The sequence below is a fragment of the Microtus ochrogaster genome, chromosome 16 (genome assembly GCF_000317375.1).
Source record: "Microtus ochrogaster isolate Prairie Vole_2 chromosome 16, MicOch1.0, whole genome shotgun sequence".
In the NCBI taxonomy this organism is placed as follows: Eukaryota; Metazoa; Chordata; class Mammalia; order Rodentia; family Cricetidae; genus Microtus; species Microtus ochrogaster.
Genome location: NC_022018.1, coordinates 38,829,775 through 38,847,503, shown reverse-complemented (window position 1 = coordinate 38,847,503; position 17,729 = coordinate 38,829,775). Strand labels below are relative to the sequence as shown.

Below are 17,729 nucleotides of genomic sequence, written 5' to 3'. Positions count from 1 at the left end.
TGAGGATGCTGTGCACTGTGTGGTCTGAGCCTGTAGCACTGTAGGGATGCTATGCACTGTGTGGTCTGTATCTGTAGCACCATGAGGATGCTGTGCACTGTGTGGTCTGAGCTTGTAGCACTGTGAGACTGCTTTGTACAGTGTGACATATTTTTACCCTTTGGGGTGACTTTTAGCCCCAGATCTCAACAGATAACATGGGGATCTGGCCTGATGAGGCTTCTGTATCATTCTACTGAACTCATTCCACAGATTCAGGGAAACTGAGGCCCAGAGCAATAAAGTTACTCACTTAAGGTCACAAAAATCTGCTTATGTATTTCCAACCTCATTTTTACATTGGATTGGGAGAGGCCTCCGTTTGTGAAGAGCATTGTTCACCTTTGAGTAACTTCCTATTGTGTTTAATTACATTTGGGTCTTTGTCTTGGTTACTGTTTGTTTTCTTTTGGGCCTCTCTAGAATTTTTTAACTGTCCAGTACTTGATCAAACCCAGAGAATCAACAACTAGAGTCTATTTCAGTCAGAAATGGCCCAAGCCCTGCCCATACTCAGTTTCATGTGCACACATGGAAAGGTCATCTCCACAAAGTTTGATTGACCCTGCTCCCTCTCTGGGCTAGACTTTGTGTCCTTCCTGTCTGCCTGCTTAATGGAAGTCCCAGACTGGGCTGAACTTCAGCTCAGTGGTGCAGCATGTGTTTAGCATGCTTTCCTCTCCAACAAAATAACTTCTCGGGGCCCAAAGTGTAGTTCTTCTCCATCATGACTCCAACTGCCCCGTGCATGTTTGTTCTGTGAATGACGCCCCTGTTGAATCACAGACAGGGAGGTGTGTTTGTGTACACGGGTATCGCCCCAAAACCAAATACTCCACAAGACAAATAAGGAAATGGCTTAAGGGTACAACTAATTTCATAACGCACTTCCAGTTAGTTTTATTCCCTTCCTGTGTTTTATGTATGAGTAAAATGTCCCAGTACAGTGGACTAAGCAGGGCCCACGTGATTCTTACTCAGAGAATTGCCTTACTAGTCTCCCACCAGAATGTGGGTTTAATGAGCCCTCAAAGAAGCAGCCCATGCAACTGCTGAAATCATGTGGGGTTCCTTAAACAGCCACCCAGGGACAGCTCTTTTGACTCCTGGATATGGACACCAGAAGGACTAAGTCAGTGAACACAGAGGTGTGCACATCCACGACTACAGTAGTAGCATGGTTCACAATAGCCAAGATGTGGAATCAGCCTAGGAGCCCATCAGGGGGTGAACAGATAAAGAATAGGTGGTGTGTATATGCAATGGAGTTTTATTTAGCCATAGAAAGAACAAAGATGATACTTTCAAGAAAGTGGATAAAACTGTAGGTCATCATATTAAGTGAATATAAGGCACGATCAGAAAGATAAACAGTGCATATTTTCTTTCATATATAGAATCTAGATTTAGAAATAGGTATGTAAGGCATGAGAACAGAAACTACTTGGGAAAAGAACAGTAGAGGATGGTATGAGTGGGTGATAGGAGGAAAGATCAAATATATGATATACACTAATGAAAACGTTACAGTGAAATTGATTCTTTTGTATAGTAAATGTATGTTAATGCACAAAAGGGCTACCCAGATAGGAAGCTTGTTAATGTTAGATTCTCCCATTAGACAAGAAAATAGTCTATTATGTTGAAACTTTATGGGCAAATGATCAGCCTTATAGTACCATGCACCAATTTTTAAAAATTGTAACCAGTTATATATATTTATTACTAAAAATGTAGATGACAAAATTCCCTTTATTGCGAATTTCTGAAAACTAAAAACCCCGTGATCTACTCTATTACCTTCTCACCAAACTACCCCCAAATTCTCTTTACATTTTTTCCAGTTACTATATTTCATTTCAGACTTGAGACTTGTAAAGCACACAGATGACTTGAGAGTCATTGGTGCTTCTTTGGATCAAATAAAGACATAAAACTATAAGGAAGTCATTTGCAAGCGGTCAGTCTGCACACAACCATGTAGATAACTGGTGGCAGATTAAGAAGAGCCCCCAGCACCAGAAAAAAAAAAAAAGAACCAAAATAGAACAGAGAAATCAATCACAGGTTATTCAGATTGATTGCTCTACAGTCTAATCTCAAAGAGCAGCCATCACACCTGCTGCCGGCATTATCCGCAGTAAGGGGCAGTGTAAGGCTTAGGCTTCAATGGACTCGGTCCTGTTTATTTCCTATCTTAACTATCCTCAGAGGGATCCGAACCATGACACAGCAGGAGATGCAGGTGCGTTTGAATGGCACCCTTCTTTCTTCATCCTGATCCCCAGTAAGGCCAGTGTTTCATAGTTGAATTTCAATCTGGAAATTGTTTTCAGCTTTGCCGTAGGATCTCTCTGCAATGCCTCTCCCGGGCCTGTGCTGATATTCCAATGGAGGGGAAAGAAGCTTGTGCCATGTACCAGTTTTTAGCTGCAGATTTCACTGGACAGTTCCACAGCTACTGACTGGTGTAAACGCAGACCTAGGCTCAGCTCGGGTGCATCCCAGGAAAGAGAGGAGAATGGGAATGTGAGATAGAACCCTGCTGCTACTGTTGGATCACACGTCATCACATTCTGCCTTATGTGAGCTGAGGCAAGCATGGGAAGAGGTTGCCTAAGCTGAATACTAAACTGAATGCTCCCATTCAGCTTAAAGAAACAGAACGGAATGGCGATGTCAGCCTGTAATCCCAGCTCTAGGGAGGCTGGGGCAGAAGGGTTTCCCTGAGTTCTAGCCAAGCCTGGGCTTCCTGGTTGGACCTCCTTGAAAAGAAGAGGGAGGAGGAGAGAGGAAGAAGAAGAGGAGGAAAAGGAGGAAGAGGGACAGAGAGACAGAGAACAAGCCTACCAGGCAGGACATTTTCTCTCTTGATACAGGAGCATCATTTAGAAAGAGCTCTATATAAAGTTTCCATAGGAGGCTTTACGACCACATTTCACTGTCACTGTTTGGTGCAGGGTCTTCCTGAAACATATTTATCCTGCTTTTAAAAAAATGTTACATGCCGGGCAGTGGTGGTGCACGCCTTTAATCCCAGCACTTGGGAGGCAGAGGCAGGCGGATCTCTGTGAATTTGAGGCCAGCCTGGTCTACAAGAGCTAGTTCCAGGGCAGGAACCAAAAAGCTACGGAGAAACCCTGTCTCGAAAAAATTCAAAAAAAAAAAATGTTACAGAGTTGGAGAGACGACTCGCTAGTTAGGAGCATTTACTGCTCTTGCAGAAAATACATATTCAGTCCCAGCTTTCATATTAGGTAGCTCACAATAGCCTATAGCTCCAGTCGCAGGGTATCTGATACCCCTGGCCTCCACATGCACCTGCATGCATACAGTGCATATAAACTCACACTGGCAAATGCATACACATAAATACAAAATAAATCATTTAAAAACACACAGAGACTCTCTCTCTCCCCCTCTCCCGCTCGCTTTCTCTCTCTCTCTCTCTCTCTCTCTCTCTCTCTCTCTCTCTCTCTCTCTCTCTCTCTCTTTATATGATGAGCCATCTCACCAGCCCTAATCCTGCTTTTTAAGAATACCAAAAGCATGGATGCTATAGAAAGAATTCTATAGGCCAAGTCCCATACTTACTTGTGCTAGTATTGGTACCTAATGGGATGTCAGTACTAGAGCAGAAAGGATGGTTGCGGTCATTGGCCATATGGACACATGCCAATCAGAGATCCCGGTCTGGTACTGAAATTGGTTTTATCACTTTGCCAGACCTGGGCACCACCAGGGTCTTGTGCCAAGACAGTGGGACTTATCAGGGTGCCTGTTGTGTGTGAGGCTCCTGTGCCCACCGTAAGGAGTTGGAATGCCTCTGTACCCCTATCACTGACTGCCACCTTTCCCAGTGTATGACAGCAGGCCCTCTCTGTTCCCCACAGCCTGGCCCAGTGTTGGCCGGGGGCTTCCCCTTCTGGAAGTCACTCCCCTGAGTCAGTCCTGAGTGCAGTTCCATCAAGAGCTATTTCCAGTAAACTGATCTTGCAACCTCCATGCCATCCAAATCAGAGATCCTTTTACTTATTTCTGCTTCATGACTTTTCAAGCATGAGACGCACGGGGCAGATGTGGCTTTCATCTGCTTATGTGGTTTTGATATTTTTGGTTGAAATATCCCCTATCCCTGAGCATTAGAGATATGTTCCTTCCAGGCCAGGTTTGGATTTTTGAGGTGCGGGTCTCATTCTGTATTGCAGACTGGCCTGAGGTTCACTGGGTAGCCCCAGTGGTCTTGAACTCAAAACAATATTGAACCCATGTCAATCTTCTGAGTACTGGGATTACAGGTGTGAGCCTCCATGCCTATCTCTATCAAGGTTTTTACACTTTAGAGCGCTATTATATCATACTTGTGTCCTGAGAAACTCCATCAAGTTCCCACTGTGTTACTCAAAGTGTCAGGCTCCTGGGCCTTCCCAGGAGCCACAGTTCAGTACTTTATGACTTTGCCATGCATTTGAATACATCTGAAAAGCTAAGCATTCGGTGCTTGTACCTTGAGCTTGTTCCTTTCTGTATACCCCTAGAAATCCTCAGAAGGACAGTACTTGCCAATATCAGCTGTCTTTGTGGCTTGGCATACTGCTTTGCTGTGTCTGAGGTTAAGGAAGTGAGCTCTCAACTCATCCAGTCTGCTGTCTGATGGCCGAGTATCCTGAGCAATGCTCATGGATATTCTCAGCCTGAGCTTTCCCAGCTGCCCAGTGGGTAAACAGTACCGCCTCACCAGTAGTCTGGTAGAACAGTACCTGCACTCACCAGCCTGGTGATGGAAGGTGGCTTGCAGGATTGCCTGCTGTTGGAGGCAATCGTGTGGCTGTCGTGCACCCACCTGTATCTCCTGAGAGACTACAGTCCTGATTTTCCTTCCCCCTGGTCCTGTGGCAGCTGGTCCTTCCAATCCCCACTCTCTGTAGCTCCGTATCTGTGCCGGTCCCTTCCTCATTTGTCTTCCTCTCCCCTTTCTTCCCCTTTTACCTCATCTCTTCCCATCTCATACCCAGCCTGCTGCTTCACCAGCTTACACCTCCCCAAATCTAGTACAGTGTCACGCCCCCATGCCATCCCTCTCGATCCCGTATCCACACACAGCACACAGCGTGCTTAGCTGAACCAGCACTCACTTATTCTCTAAAACAGATCCAGTATGGCTTTGTCTCTCCTTTGAATCTCAACCTTTGCCTTCCTCAGTTGCCCTGTCCCAGTCTATGTCATACATATAGGGTCTGGTTCTTGTCACTCTAAGCTCAGTGTGTGTATATACTTTATTGTATTTACAGAGGTCTTCCTCCATAAGACTTGAAATCAACAGTAGCTGCATCACAGATGATCCTACAGTGACAATGCTCAGTTTACATCACAACAACAACAAACCATTTAGTGCCCAGCAAGAGTCTGAGCTCATGAGCGGCCTACACCCATTTCTTCAAACATGAAGGATTACCATGCCTGCAATCCAAGCCTATCCTACAGGCCTTGCAATCCTAAAAGACCTTTAGTTAGAATTGTTTGAGTTATACAGACCCTGTTGTCTGAGGACCCAACCGTAGGGGTGATGAATATGGGCTAAAGACTGAGTGGCTACTAGGGATGACACAGTGTCCCAGAGATCTGTCAATCTGGACGTCACTAGATCACGCCTACTGAGTGCAGTCTGGTCTCTGCCTATGACTCTGAAGCCTGGGACAAGAGGAAAATCTTCTCCTGTGGGTCAGGTTGTCCTGGGTCCAGCAGTTTCCCTGGGAAATTCTGAGACCAGAGATAGCTGCTCTGTATATATAACACAGGCCTTGATTTGAACAAAATGAATGATACTACTCAAACACCATTGATTTATTATTAGTCGTAAGGTTAGTATCCATAAACACTGGGTATAAATAATGTTACATTGACCCTTCCCCCCCATTATTGTATATTTTAAGGTTTGACAGACAATCTACAAAGTAACCTGTGTTGTCAGACTAGCAAAGGCTAGAGGAGGTCCTAACACAAATCACAGGGTACTGGAATCAAACACAGATGTGGCTATACTGATATTTACATTAAACTGTAAGGTTTTTAAGACCATATATTGAGGGGGAAAAATGAATGTTAGTGATCTACAATCTCAATAAATTAAGAAAAGATACTGCATACACTAAATCCAAATTTATTAGCAAGATTGAATTTAAGCCAAGGACAATGGCATTTGTTCTATTATTTCATTATTTAAAAAAAAGATCTGATTTTAAAATTCCATATTTTGCTGATGGCATTTTAGGGTGTTTCTACTTATTCAAGTTTTGTTTTCCAAATTCATTTTTAATAAATACAGACCAGTAAACAATTTTGATTATTGTTTTAAATGCCTGTAATTTGAAATATATTTTATTATAACTTTCCATTTGGGGATGGAGGACCCAACATTCAGATCATAGCAATAGCCACTTTTTCCAGATGATAGATCCACTTAAAGACTCTCATGAGCTGGCAAGGCAGGCGTCAGATCATCGTGGTAATCAGATGATTACCAGAATCCATCCTGACTTTCCCGATGACACATAATTAAAACGAAACAGAATGGAGGCCATTCAGGTATTCCCCTTGTGTCTTCGCAGGATATTCCCCGAGTCTCTCCGATGGCTAATGGCTACCCAGCAGTTTGAGTCAGCAAAGAAGTTGATCCTGTACATCACACAGAAGAACTGTGTGAGCCCCGAGAGTGACATCAAGGGAGTGATGCCGGGTAAGTACGCTACAGCTGACCAGGGTGCCTGAGGGCTGATCTTGTCCAGAATACCTGTCCTGGCTAGTGTTTGGTCTATGTTCCTGTGCCCACATGGTTTGCAAAGGTTTGGAACGACAGCAGTGGCTGCTGAAGTCTGAGAGTGAAAATCATCTGAAATTCTCTCCACTCTAGGAGCGAGTTTCCTTCATAATCAGGTGAACACACTCACCACGTCCCTTAGAGCCCATACAAAACCAGAAGCTGGGTGTGAGTTGGATGTGTACCCTATCTTTATCAGGCGTATTCGGCTCTGTGACACCCAGCACCTCCTTTCATGACAACCTACCACGTTTAAAGCCTTGGCTCTGGGCGTGGATGGTGTAAGTGACCTCTCTGCTTGAGTACGCTCTTCCAAGGGCTGCCACTGTCTATTCATGGCCATGACCTATTTGTTGGTCAAGGGAAGAAATGGAAACATGAACTATTTTTGTAGTGTGGTTCAGATCCATAGAATTCTTGTGAATCAAGGCATCAGCATAAGCTAAATGGGGCTTTCAAGCTGGGAGTCTGTAAATGTTACCAGGAAGTTCTTCACAGCCAGGTTCCTGGCTCCTTCCTGTCATATCAAGATACTGACTTAGAAGATCTGAAAGAAGCCCCAGGAATGTGCACTTGTAGTGAGCTCTAGAAGACACTCTAATGCAAGGGACCTAAAAAGTCCCTTTGGAAAGGCAGCTTTGAGCCACCAGGCTAACATGAAAACCTGCATGCTTTGTAAAATCCCCTAGGAAAGTACTATACAGTGGGGGGGGGGGGAGAGAATATGACCAGACTTTCCCAATGACTAGAATCATGTGATGACCATTCGTTCAGAACGCAGACATTTATTAAGTATCTGATGGCACAGCATACTAGCTCACACAGATGGGATACATACATGGGGGGGGGGTCTTAGATGTACACTCAGTTGAGAGGTCAAACACTAAAGCAGAAGAATAGAGGGTGGTGACAAGTGGCTGCAATCCAAGTGCCTAGGTTAAGCCTGGCTTTGAGACACAGGTGAGCGGGAACCCGTGCCAGACAAGAGAATGTACCCTGCAGGTCCCCGTTTCCAACAGGGAGGGGAGTGTGAGCAACCTGGATCGTAAGAGCTGTTAGCACCCTTACTGGACTCCCATTCAGAAGATCTTCAGGCTCAGCAAGGGTGGCATGCTTATCTTGACTCTTGCCTAGGACACAAAGGCTGGGTCACAGCCACTTAGTGGGCGAGATGTGTTCTGCCAAAGCCCTTCAACTCAGGCAGGAACAGTCAGGCAAACCAAAAGCTCTGAATTCCCTGGAGTGAAGGATGCAAGCCATGGCTGGTCTGCTTGACGAGTACTGAATGCTGGCTCTTTAGAGGGGCATCTGAGGCCCCCTTTCTCAGGAGCAGTGACAGTAAAGAAGACATGAGGCCTATGTGCCAGTCCCCTTCCAAGGGACTGATTAACATTGAGATCAGCTGATTCTTAAGGTTCCACCCTCCATGTGGCATGCCCATGAACCTGTTTCTTCACGGCAACACATTTACAAGGGATACTGCGATGCTCCCTGTTTACCGATGAGGAAGCCATGGCACTGAGAGGACTGGGTTATCTTGCCAGAGGTCGTTTGGCTATTGAATGGTTGAGTGGGATTTGAACCCCACACATCCAGCCGAAGTGGCTTTCCTGTGCTGCTGAGAAGAGGGTGACCAGGGAGACATATAGGAAAGAGTGCAATTAAGGAACCCTTGGGCCAGGCCTGCTTGGTTTAGACAATCTCATGGCTTCCTGCAAATTCCTGTCCTCAAGTCTCACTGCACATCTGTCTCTGGCCTTTTAATTAAATCATCACACCTCACTTCTTTCAGGTTAAAATGTTATCTGGAAAACACTTGTTTTCTCAATCCTAATTACACTGACTCATGTCCCTATTTTTGGAAAGTGATATTAGCTCTCCTCTCCCCCTATCCTTTGCTTATAAGTTTAGTTGGGGCTTATCTTCTCTTCTGTGTCTCAGGCAGGGGGCCAAGTAAGAGGTGATTTGTCCCCTTTGGTGACTAACAAAGAGGAGAAAGGTTTCGCTCTTCACCAGGATGTGACATCGTTATTGTGGTCACTGTGGGATGTGAATTCACCCTGGTTCTCTATCCCCACCCCCATCAGATGCAGTCAGACAATAGAATGCAAAACTGTCCATCACTTGGGGGAAGAGTCTGTATTCTCTGGGACGCTAACTTGGCTTCTCCACTTATAATCATCTTCCCAGTGCCTCACATAGTCCCCGTCAAGCTTGGGGCTCTTCCCTGCCTGGTTTTCATGTATACTCACTGCTCTGGCTGCCACTCTGTTCTCCCTCCGTCAGCAGCTCAGGAACAATACAATCACATCATCACTACCCCCAGGGTCCTCAGGGTGTAGCCCCATATCTTACATGTAGATTTAGAGACCCTACCTAATCTTTACCTCCCCCAGGCCTCTGCTCTGTGTCCAGCTCCCATGCTCTTCTTCCCATAGGCCCCCAGCTCAGGAAAGTCCCACCCTCTCAGACCCATCTTCCCATCCTCAAGGCTAGGTCCTCAAGCCCAGATCAGCCATCATACTGTACACAACCTCCACCACTGTCTCAGCTGTAAACAGGAGTTTGTCAACTTTACCCCTACCCCACAGAGTGTCCGCTGCAGAGCCCAGGCTGTACCCCAACACCAAAGGAGATCCATGGATAGCTGCATTCCTTGAATATTCATGATATATAGGAATCCAGGGCTCTGGAGCCAAGAAGAGGCAGGGCTGTTCCTCAGGGTGCCTCTGTGCAGAGAAGAATCTTCAGCTGGAATGTAACAATGAGGGAGGAACCTCATGCCCTATTAGTGCATGCCAGTCTTGGGCTTATGCTAAAAGAAAACCCGATCTCCCCAAATTTCCCATTTCTATTCTTTTAAAGCTGTCTTGAGTTTTTATGTGAGCATAAGTGGTGTTCTTGGCAACATGTACAGCTGAATTAGACATTTGTGTGTATTCCCAAAAGTCAGTCTCACAGTATCATGATATGCCCAAGTGTGATAGCTCGCCTTCCCAGCCTGATTCAAGATTTTGACCAATTACAGCAAGAGTAAAGCCTGCTGTTTCTTGCTGTTTCTATGTTGCCTGTATCCCACAAGAAGAAGAAGAAGGAGGAGGAGGAGGAGGAGGAGGAGGAGGAGGCTGACTAACTGTGTATCAGAGTCCTGCATAGTTATTACTTGCTTTCAGTAATTCTGAGGCCGGCAAGGAAACCTAGGCAGAGACAGGGAGGCCCAAGGAGATCTGAGAACATTTCATCCTTTTCGGGGCCTCATAAGGAAGGATGCTTCAACTCTCTGTATTTTACAGGTAGACAGTGGGAACTAGAGAGGCTGAGTGTTGGGGAGCCAGTGAGATCCCATTCCCAATGTACTCCCTGGGAAGTTGCTCCATGAAGGATCACACAGTGGAGGGAGAGCATATATATGCATGGCCTTTTCTTCCCCATGGGGAGAGAGACATACAGGGAGCAAGAGTCATTTGACCTCTTGTTCAGAGCCCTCTGCGGGCAGCCTCATGGGAAAGCAAACCAAAGGTATCCAAGCTCTCACTCCTGGGGAGGCTGCCCAGGCTATGCTTCCACTGTCTTCCTTATCTGCTGCTCTTGGGAAGATACAGAGGGACCAGAACCTCTTCACTGCCTCCTGCATCCAGAGCTCAGAGCTTGCACATCAGCCCTGTCATAACCTCAGGGCATAGCACAAGCCAGGACTGCCCTCCATTGGTGCCTAAAACCATGGTTAACTTTAGACAGGCTTGGTTTTCCCTATAACTGCATATCCACAATAACATTTAATTTACAAATTAGGTACAGGAAGAGATTAACAAATAATAACAAAACTAGAACAATTGTTACAATCTAATTTATGAGTTTCTCATTTCTGGAATTCCCCGTTTGACATTTTCAGACTGGAGTTAGCCTTAGGGAGCTGAGACCTCCATGACTGTGGGCAGCTCTTCCAAGGAGGTTAAGAAGAAACACAGAGATGAGCTTCTTCGCAGGCTGGGGGACCCTCGCTGCTCCCAGACCCCATGCCCTGACCACAGGGGTAAAAAATGTGGAGCAGGAATAGATGCAACTGGCATCCCAACATTGTTTGCCTATGTCTCAGTTTGAAATTCTCTGACAGTACTGAGCCAAGAAGGCTGAGGCTCTCTGCTCTGAGCTTCTGCCCTGAGCAGCAACCCAGGGCTGCTGCCGTATCAACTGCTCCGCACCTGTTTGCTTTTGTTTCCTAATGGAAGAAGCCTGGGCTAGAGAGACAAGAAGCTCCTTGTTTCCAGTGACCTAACAGGGTCTCAGTAGGTAGCTAATGCTTCCTACAATTTAGAATACAGGGTATGAAAAGTATAGAGCTCAATAAAAAATCAATTAAAAAAAAAAGAATTACATGGGTTTCAACCCAGAAGAAAACACTTGAAACAGCAGAAGTTTGATGTTGTTGATGATGGGCCAGTGGTATGAGTAACAGAGACCCTGACAAAACATCAATAGTGCTGGAGAAGTTAATTTAATTCCCTCTAGAATAATGCAATTGCCACTGTAGACTACAGTCAATTCTTAGACTGGGCTCTAGGCTATAATGCTATTTAAACAAAACAGAACAAAGCCCTCGGGTCATAATACAATTGCTATAGCTTCTTTGACATACTATTTCATCCACAATAATGTAGTAGCAGCTGCGTATGGACCACTTTTGAGGAAGAAACAACTTTAAACTCGCATAAACACACTAACGGATGTTTGAGTTTTCCTCTTGGAAGACTGCTGAGAAAGGGTGCCTATGACAGCTGACTTCTGACGAGTGTGTGACGGTGAAAGTGCCCAGATTGCTGGATCTGAGGATGTCTACCAGACATGTTTCCAAGCTCTTTAATAAACACAGTCCTGCACTATGCAGCAGAGTGTCTGTCACCAGAGACCCCCACACAGCTACAGTCCCTAGAACTTCCACAGAGTGGACCATTTTCTGAGCATTGTAGCTGTGGTAGATTGAGATGCATTTCCTCATGCTTGTGGTGGTCTGCTGTGCACGGTTGCGCTGCCAGCTCTCTAGAACAAATATTGATGATCATTGTAAACCCAAGGCTTCAGAAACCAGATACACAGAGAGGGTAATCTATGCCTCCAGGCCTGGAAGGCTTCCTCTGTCCCTATTTCCACAGACAGTTTTAAAATTGAAGTGCTTTGTTTTGGAACTATTTCACATATATTGGTAAGTTGAGACAGTGCAGAACTCGTCACCAGACTCAGTTTCTTCTGTTGCTTAGGTCTGATGTTTCCATAGCACATTTGTCAGAACGAGGAAACTGGGCATAAGTCTACACGGTTGGTAGTCAAGTGCCAGCCTCTACTCGATGCTGGCTTCCCTATCACTGGCCCTGTGTGCGCCAGGGTCCTGTCTCAGGTGCAGTTAGTTGCTTTCAGTAATGGTGAGGCTGGCAAGGAAACCCGGGGCAGAGACAGGGAGGCCCAAGGAGATCTGAGAACATTTCATCCATTTCTGGGTCTCACAAGGAAGGATGCTTTGACTCTCTGTATTTTACAGGTGGACAGTGGGAACTAGAGAGGCTGTGTGTTGGGGAGCCATCACCTGGCCACTGTCTTCTCTGGTCTTCTGGATTCCTCAATCTTTCCTTGTTTTCATGTCCTTGACAGTTTTAATACCACTGGCTCCTTGTGGACCTGGGAAGCATCCCTGCTGTTTTCTAAGCAGTGGATGACTCCCAAGGACATTCCTGCTAGAAAGCAGAAGGGCCCAGAAGGCTCTCAAGTAATAACCACTCAGCTCTTACCCCTTGAAGCATTTCCTATCTTCTGCTCTTCCCCCATTAGATTGACAGACAAGCCCCAGGACTTGAGCAAATTTCCAGCTAGGTTGGGGGGGGGGACGACACTGGAGCACTGTTAGAGCTAGGACAAGCCTCATCAGAGCTTCCGTGCCATAGCTTCAAACTCCATCACATCTCTAAACCTAACCTCTCGCAGCAGGACCACTTGCTGAGTGCTCCTCACTCCCTGGCCTCTGGGAGGGTCTGAGACTGGGCCCTCCCTGAGTGGGGAGGTGAGTTCCCAGAGAGCAGGGCTCCACACGTGGGCAGACTGGGCAGGAGAGGCCCCGGGTGGGCGGATGCCTCCCTCACTGGGTCTTGGGACAGATTCACAGCCAGCCCAGAACAAGTTCAATGGCTGAGGTGAGGTTGTGTATGACTTCACTCTTAAGACATTCTCTCCCCCCAAGAGTAAGGTGTATATGGGCTTGTAGCTTTGCAGGCCTCTGAGCTGTAGGTGGCATAGGCGGTTATAGCCTCCGGCAGAAAGAAATTACCAGCCAAATGTGCAGGACCTAACTTAAGCCTCAGTAGCCTAGACTGCCATCATGGGGTGATGTGTTCAGGCAAGATGAGCGGGCCATGTGTATCTGTGTGTGCCTGGCTTGGTTCTATAAGCAGAGCTTCAGTGGAAATGTTCACTGACAGCATGCCCTTTTAGTTGTGATGGGAAACTTGTCTGTGAATCTCCTGAACTCATGTCTAGCCAGAAAGCCTAGACCCTCTTCACTGGCTTAAAAGCAAAAGATCTCCTTTTCAAATGGTCCTGGATGGGTAAACCAAAGCTGTGTTGTTGTAGCTGTATCTGGAACCTTCTGTCCTGCTCAAGCTCCTGGGTCTGTCTCTTGCAGAGCTAGAGAAAGAACTTTCACGGAGGCCCAAGAAAGTGTGCATCGTGAAGGTGGTGGGGACGCGGAACCTGTGGAAAAACATCGTGGTTCTCTGTGTGAACTCGTAAGTCATGGGAAACACGTATATGTAGGAGAATACAGAGAGACCCTCCTCCCACTCCTACATGAACTCTGAATCCCAGCCTGCCCCACACCCACCTGTCTCAACCTGTCTCTATGAAAGAGGCCCCAGAAATAGGCCCAGGCTGCCCATCTGTAGGTCTGAAGGAAGACAGGACTCAAAGATACCTACCACTTCACCAAGAAGCCTTAGGAACGAGCACTGAGCATCGCTCTCAGCCCAGCCACCTGCTTCATACCAGTGCCCTGCGCGGAGTCAGAGCTCCTAAGACGGGAAGAGGTCTGGGCGAGGTCCTGCACACACCAGTGTCCTTAGAGCAATGCCCTCCTTCTCTACATCTCATGAGAGTCACTCTGATAGCAAAAGTCTATTCACAGTCAGGTCCTATAGCACTGTCCAGCCAGGCACACAGAGGTCAGACCTGGAGCACCAGCCAATAATGCCCTCTACCTATCTGCTGGTCTGCCAACACGAGAGTAGTTAGTGAGCACACAGAAGGCACTTCCTTCTATCCCTGGGTAAGCAAAGGACCTCACCCATGTTTCTTTGATGTCTCTTCGAATTTAACTCCCTCGTGGGTTCACGTGTGGTGACGACATGGTTTCCCATCACATGTAAAGTGCTCTGTCCGGGCATCCCCTCATCTCAGTGCATACTACCCCACCCTCTCTGTGTGTGTGTCTCCCACAGGCTGACAGGGTACGGGATCCACCACTGCTTTGCAAGAAGCATGATGGGCCACGAGGTGAAGGTGCCCCTCCTGGAGAACTTCTACGCTGACTACTACACCATGGCCAGCATCGCGCTGGCCTCCTGCCTGGCCATGTGTGTGGTCGTCAGGTTCCTCGGGCGCAGGGGAGGCCTGCTGCTCTTTATGATCCTCACCGCCCTGGCCTCCCTTCTGCAGCTTGGCCTCCTCAACTGTGAGTAGGCTGGAAAGGGGAGACAAGGGAAGGATGCTGGGGACGGGGAGCTGGCATACGCAGGAGAGCTTGGAAGGCATGGCAGCTTTCTGTTTCTGTGACAAAACACTTAAGATAACCAACTTAGAGAGAGGAAAGGTTTGTTTGGCTTATAGATTTGGAGTGTTTAAGTAGTCCATGGTTTGTTGAACCATTTGGGCCTGTGGTAAGACAACACTCATGAAAGGAGCATATGCGAAGGAAATCTACTCATTTCATGACATAGAAACAGAAGAAAGGGATCTGTGGTCCTAATGTCCTCTTTAAGGGCATATCCCCAAGTGCATGAGTTTCTCCCATAAGGCTCTTGTTCATAAATGTCTGCTCCCGGTACTGCCCTGGGTGGAAACTAAGTTTTCAGCGTACAGCTTTTGGGAGACTTTAAAGATGGCCTTTGAGAAATTTTAAAGATCCAGACTATAGTGGAGGGGTAGGATGGGACTTGAGGAAAGTTTTTCGTGACCTGAGCGATCATTCTGAAATCAACAGCCACAAGAATTTGCTTCAATAAGGATGAAGTTTAAGTAGAACATCTTGGCCCCTTCGTCTGAGGACTGCTGGGTCTCCCCTTCTCCTCCAACCCCTAGGCCCGTGACCCCCAAATCAGAGTCCTCCGACTGCTGTATAACACCCCAGCATGCCAGCCTCCATGTCCCAGTAAACAGGACTTCACCATGGGCAGATCGCTTGTGAACTTCTCATATAAGAAGGAGAACAGGAGGAGAAAAACTTTGGACATTCTTGAGTGGGACACAGCTTTTCTACCAGTGTTCCCAAGGTTATCATTTATCAAAGTACTCTTCTGTAAATGTTACAAGTCACCTTAACCCAAATCTTGGGAGTCCGTTTAATCCTCCGGTAACCTCTGTATAGGCCTCATAAGCAGCCACCCACCTGTGTGCAAGAAAATCCCCCTGTCTCCTCTCTACCCGCCCAGAGCACAAGGTAGAGCACTGGTGTCTTCTCATCCCAGACTCTTCCCCTGGGACAGGCTCAGGACACTGCTGGGAAATGTGTCCCATTGAACACCCATCTCTGGAGGAAAGCTAACCCGAGCTGCTGAGTGAGACTTACCTACTCTCCCTTTACCACTGACCACAACAGCCTTACTGGAATCCAGGTTACAGGAGAGCCAGTTTCAAATACAGGTGGTTTCCTAACTTAGGCATGTTCTTATGCATTCTCTACCTTGTTGGGCAGTGACCAAAATGAACAAGTGGTAGCCATTCTCCCCGCCTCCCTGGATGGACACTACCTAGCTGCCCTTCCAGAAAGTTTATATCCAACTTAACCCAGTTAGGGCAGATGTGGCAGGATAGCCTGTGGAGTATCCCATGTGCCCTCCTTGGCAGTGAACAAGAATGTCATAGAGACTCTGGGAAAAGGACAGGTAGCTGTGAGGAATAGGGTTTGGGGAGCGGAGATGCAGCCTGACAGGCCCACTCCCAGCACCCAGTGCCCCTTGGCACAGACCAAGAGTACCATTTGAATAACCTTCTCTGCAGAGATGCTCCTTTAGATCTGCTCGGGTCCTCTCTCCCTCAGACTGCATTGTCTCCCAGACTCTACTGGCCACATCCCTCTCTTCGCACAAAAAGGTCTTTGTTTAGTCCAGTGTGAACTCCACTGCCCAGGCAGCCAGCACCAACTCAGACTTAAAAGAAAGTTCCCTTAGAAACAAGTCACGTGGGAAGACTCGGCAGTTGTCCCATACCTAACAAGCCTTCTCCCTCTCTCCCCACTCTCTTTACCCTGTGCATGTGGGCGCACCCATTCCGCGGTTCCAGTGATCGGCAAATACAGCCAGCATCCAGACTCAGGTGAGTCCTAAGCACGTGTGCCGCCTTGTCTTTTATTATGTCCACATAACAGTGGCCACACTCACTCACCAACTGGTTTTCGTTTCCTCTCTTTCTTCCTACTCTTTGCCCTTCAAGAATTGCAGCTGAAGTTGGCCGTAGGTTGGACACTATAAGCATACATTTGTATCTCTATCCCCATCTTGCACTAGAGAAAGCAACTCGTGTTTCCCTGGTTTTGTGCAGCTTGGCATGCATGTCCTTGCAGTCCCCTGATCCAGCACCAGTGCTGTTTTCTTTGGCCAGCAGCTAGCCAGGATGAGAAGGCAGGAGGGTTGGGGCTTGGTTGTCTGTGCTGTAGGGAGAGTGGATATTTCCTCGTGACTCATGAATGCTCGCTGCTTTCCAACTGGGGAACAGCAAAGGTGCTGCCCCATACCCCATGCTGCTATCTCACCTGCCTGGCCCAACCAAGCCTACGCCACCAGTGCCCATGGGAGCACTTGCCTTCCATGCAAAACTGAGGGAAACGGAGCTGAGCTTAGAAGCACAGCCCCGATGCATGCCAAAACACCGTGTGTAGTGCTGCCTCGTGCCAGCCAGGACCCAGTGCCACCTCCAGGTACCGAGATCGTTGAATACTTTCTCTCCCTCCAGGACCATGAATTAGTCCATTTGGGTCATGTGTGGCTTTGTACACTTAAGTCAACATTGTCTCTGGATTGGGTGGGTCAACCCTGAGGGTTGCAGTCTGGAATCTGGGGCAAAGAGTATGTCACTGTGGCAGCAGGGGCCTCCCTGCCTGCCTTCTGCCTGGCACAGCTTCTAGATGAGGAATTCTACAGGCCACTGTGAGTTCAGCATGCCTGGGGCCCAAGGCGCCTACAGAAGGCAGGAGAATGTTTAAAGGGCTCCAGGTTCCTCAGCCTAGAGGACTGCCCACCCAGAGGCTACTGCATGCCCGACTGTAGTACAAACTGGGCACTGGGGAAGAGGGAGCTCCTGGGATATATCCCAGGCTTCCCTTCCTCTCTCCAGTTCATCCCTTGCCTGTCTTCTGTTCTCTTCCCTTCTCTCCTACCTCACGGTCCCCTTCTTTGGATTCTCATCCAGGGATGAGCGACAGCGTCAAGGACAAATTCTCCATCGCGTTTTCTTTCGTGGGCATGTTCGCATCCCATGCAGTGGGGAGCCTCAGTGTGTTCTTCTGTGCAGAGATCACCCCCACAGTGATAAGGTGAGTGACTTTCTTCTCAGGACTCATGGTTGGTCCTTGTCAGTGTGTCAGGAACTGTCGTCAGTTCTGCCCCACCGCGGCTTCCAG

At 47.5% G+C, this 17,729-nt stretch overlaps 1 protein-coding gene across 1 annotated transcript in view; it reads left to right on the top strand.

The window, feature by feature from the left end:
* Window positions 1–17,729, top strand: part of Slc22a23 (solute carrier family 22 member 23) — a gene marked incomplete at its 5' end in the record, with an annotated part of 159,240 nt that overhangs the window by 129,886 nt on the left and 11,625 nt on the right. Inside the window, 6 exons of the mRNA XM_005355140.3 lie at window positions 6,648–6,775; window positions 13,524–13,626; window positions 14,335–14,567; window positions 16,394–16,426; window positions 16,544–16,567; window positions 17,519–17,642. Coding sequence (XP_005355197.3) covers window positions 6,648–6,775; window positions 13,524–13,626; window positions 14,335–14,567; window positions 16,394–16,426; window positions 16,544–16,567; window positions 17,519–17,642 — 645 coding nt within the window. The remainder of the gene's footprint in view (window positions 1–6,647; window positions 6,776–13,523; window positions 13,627–14,334; window positions 14,568–16,393; window positions 16,427–16,543; window positions 16,568–17,518; window positions 17,643–17,729) is intronic.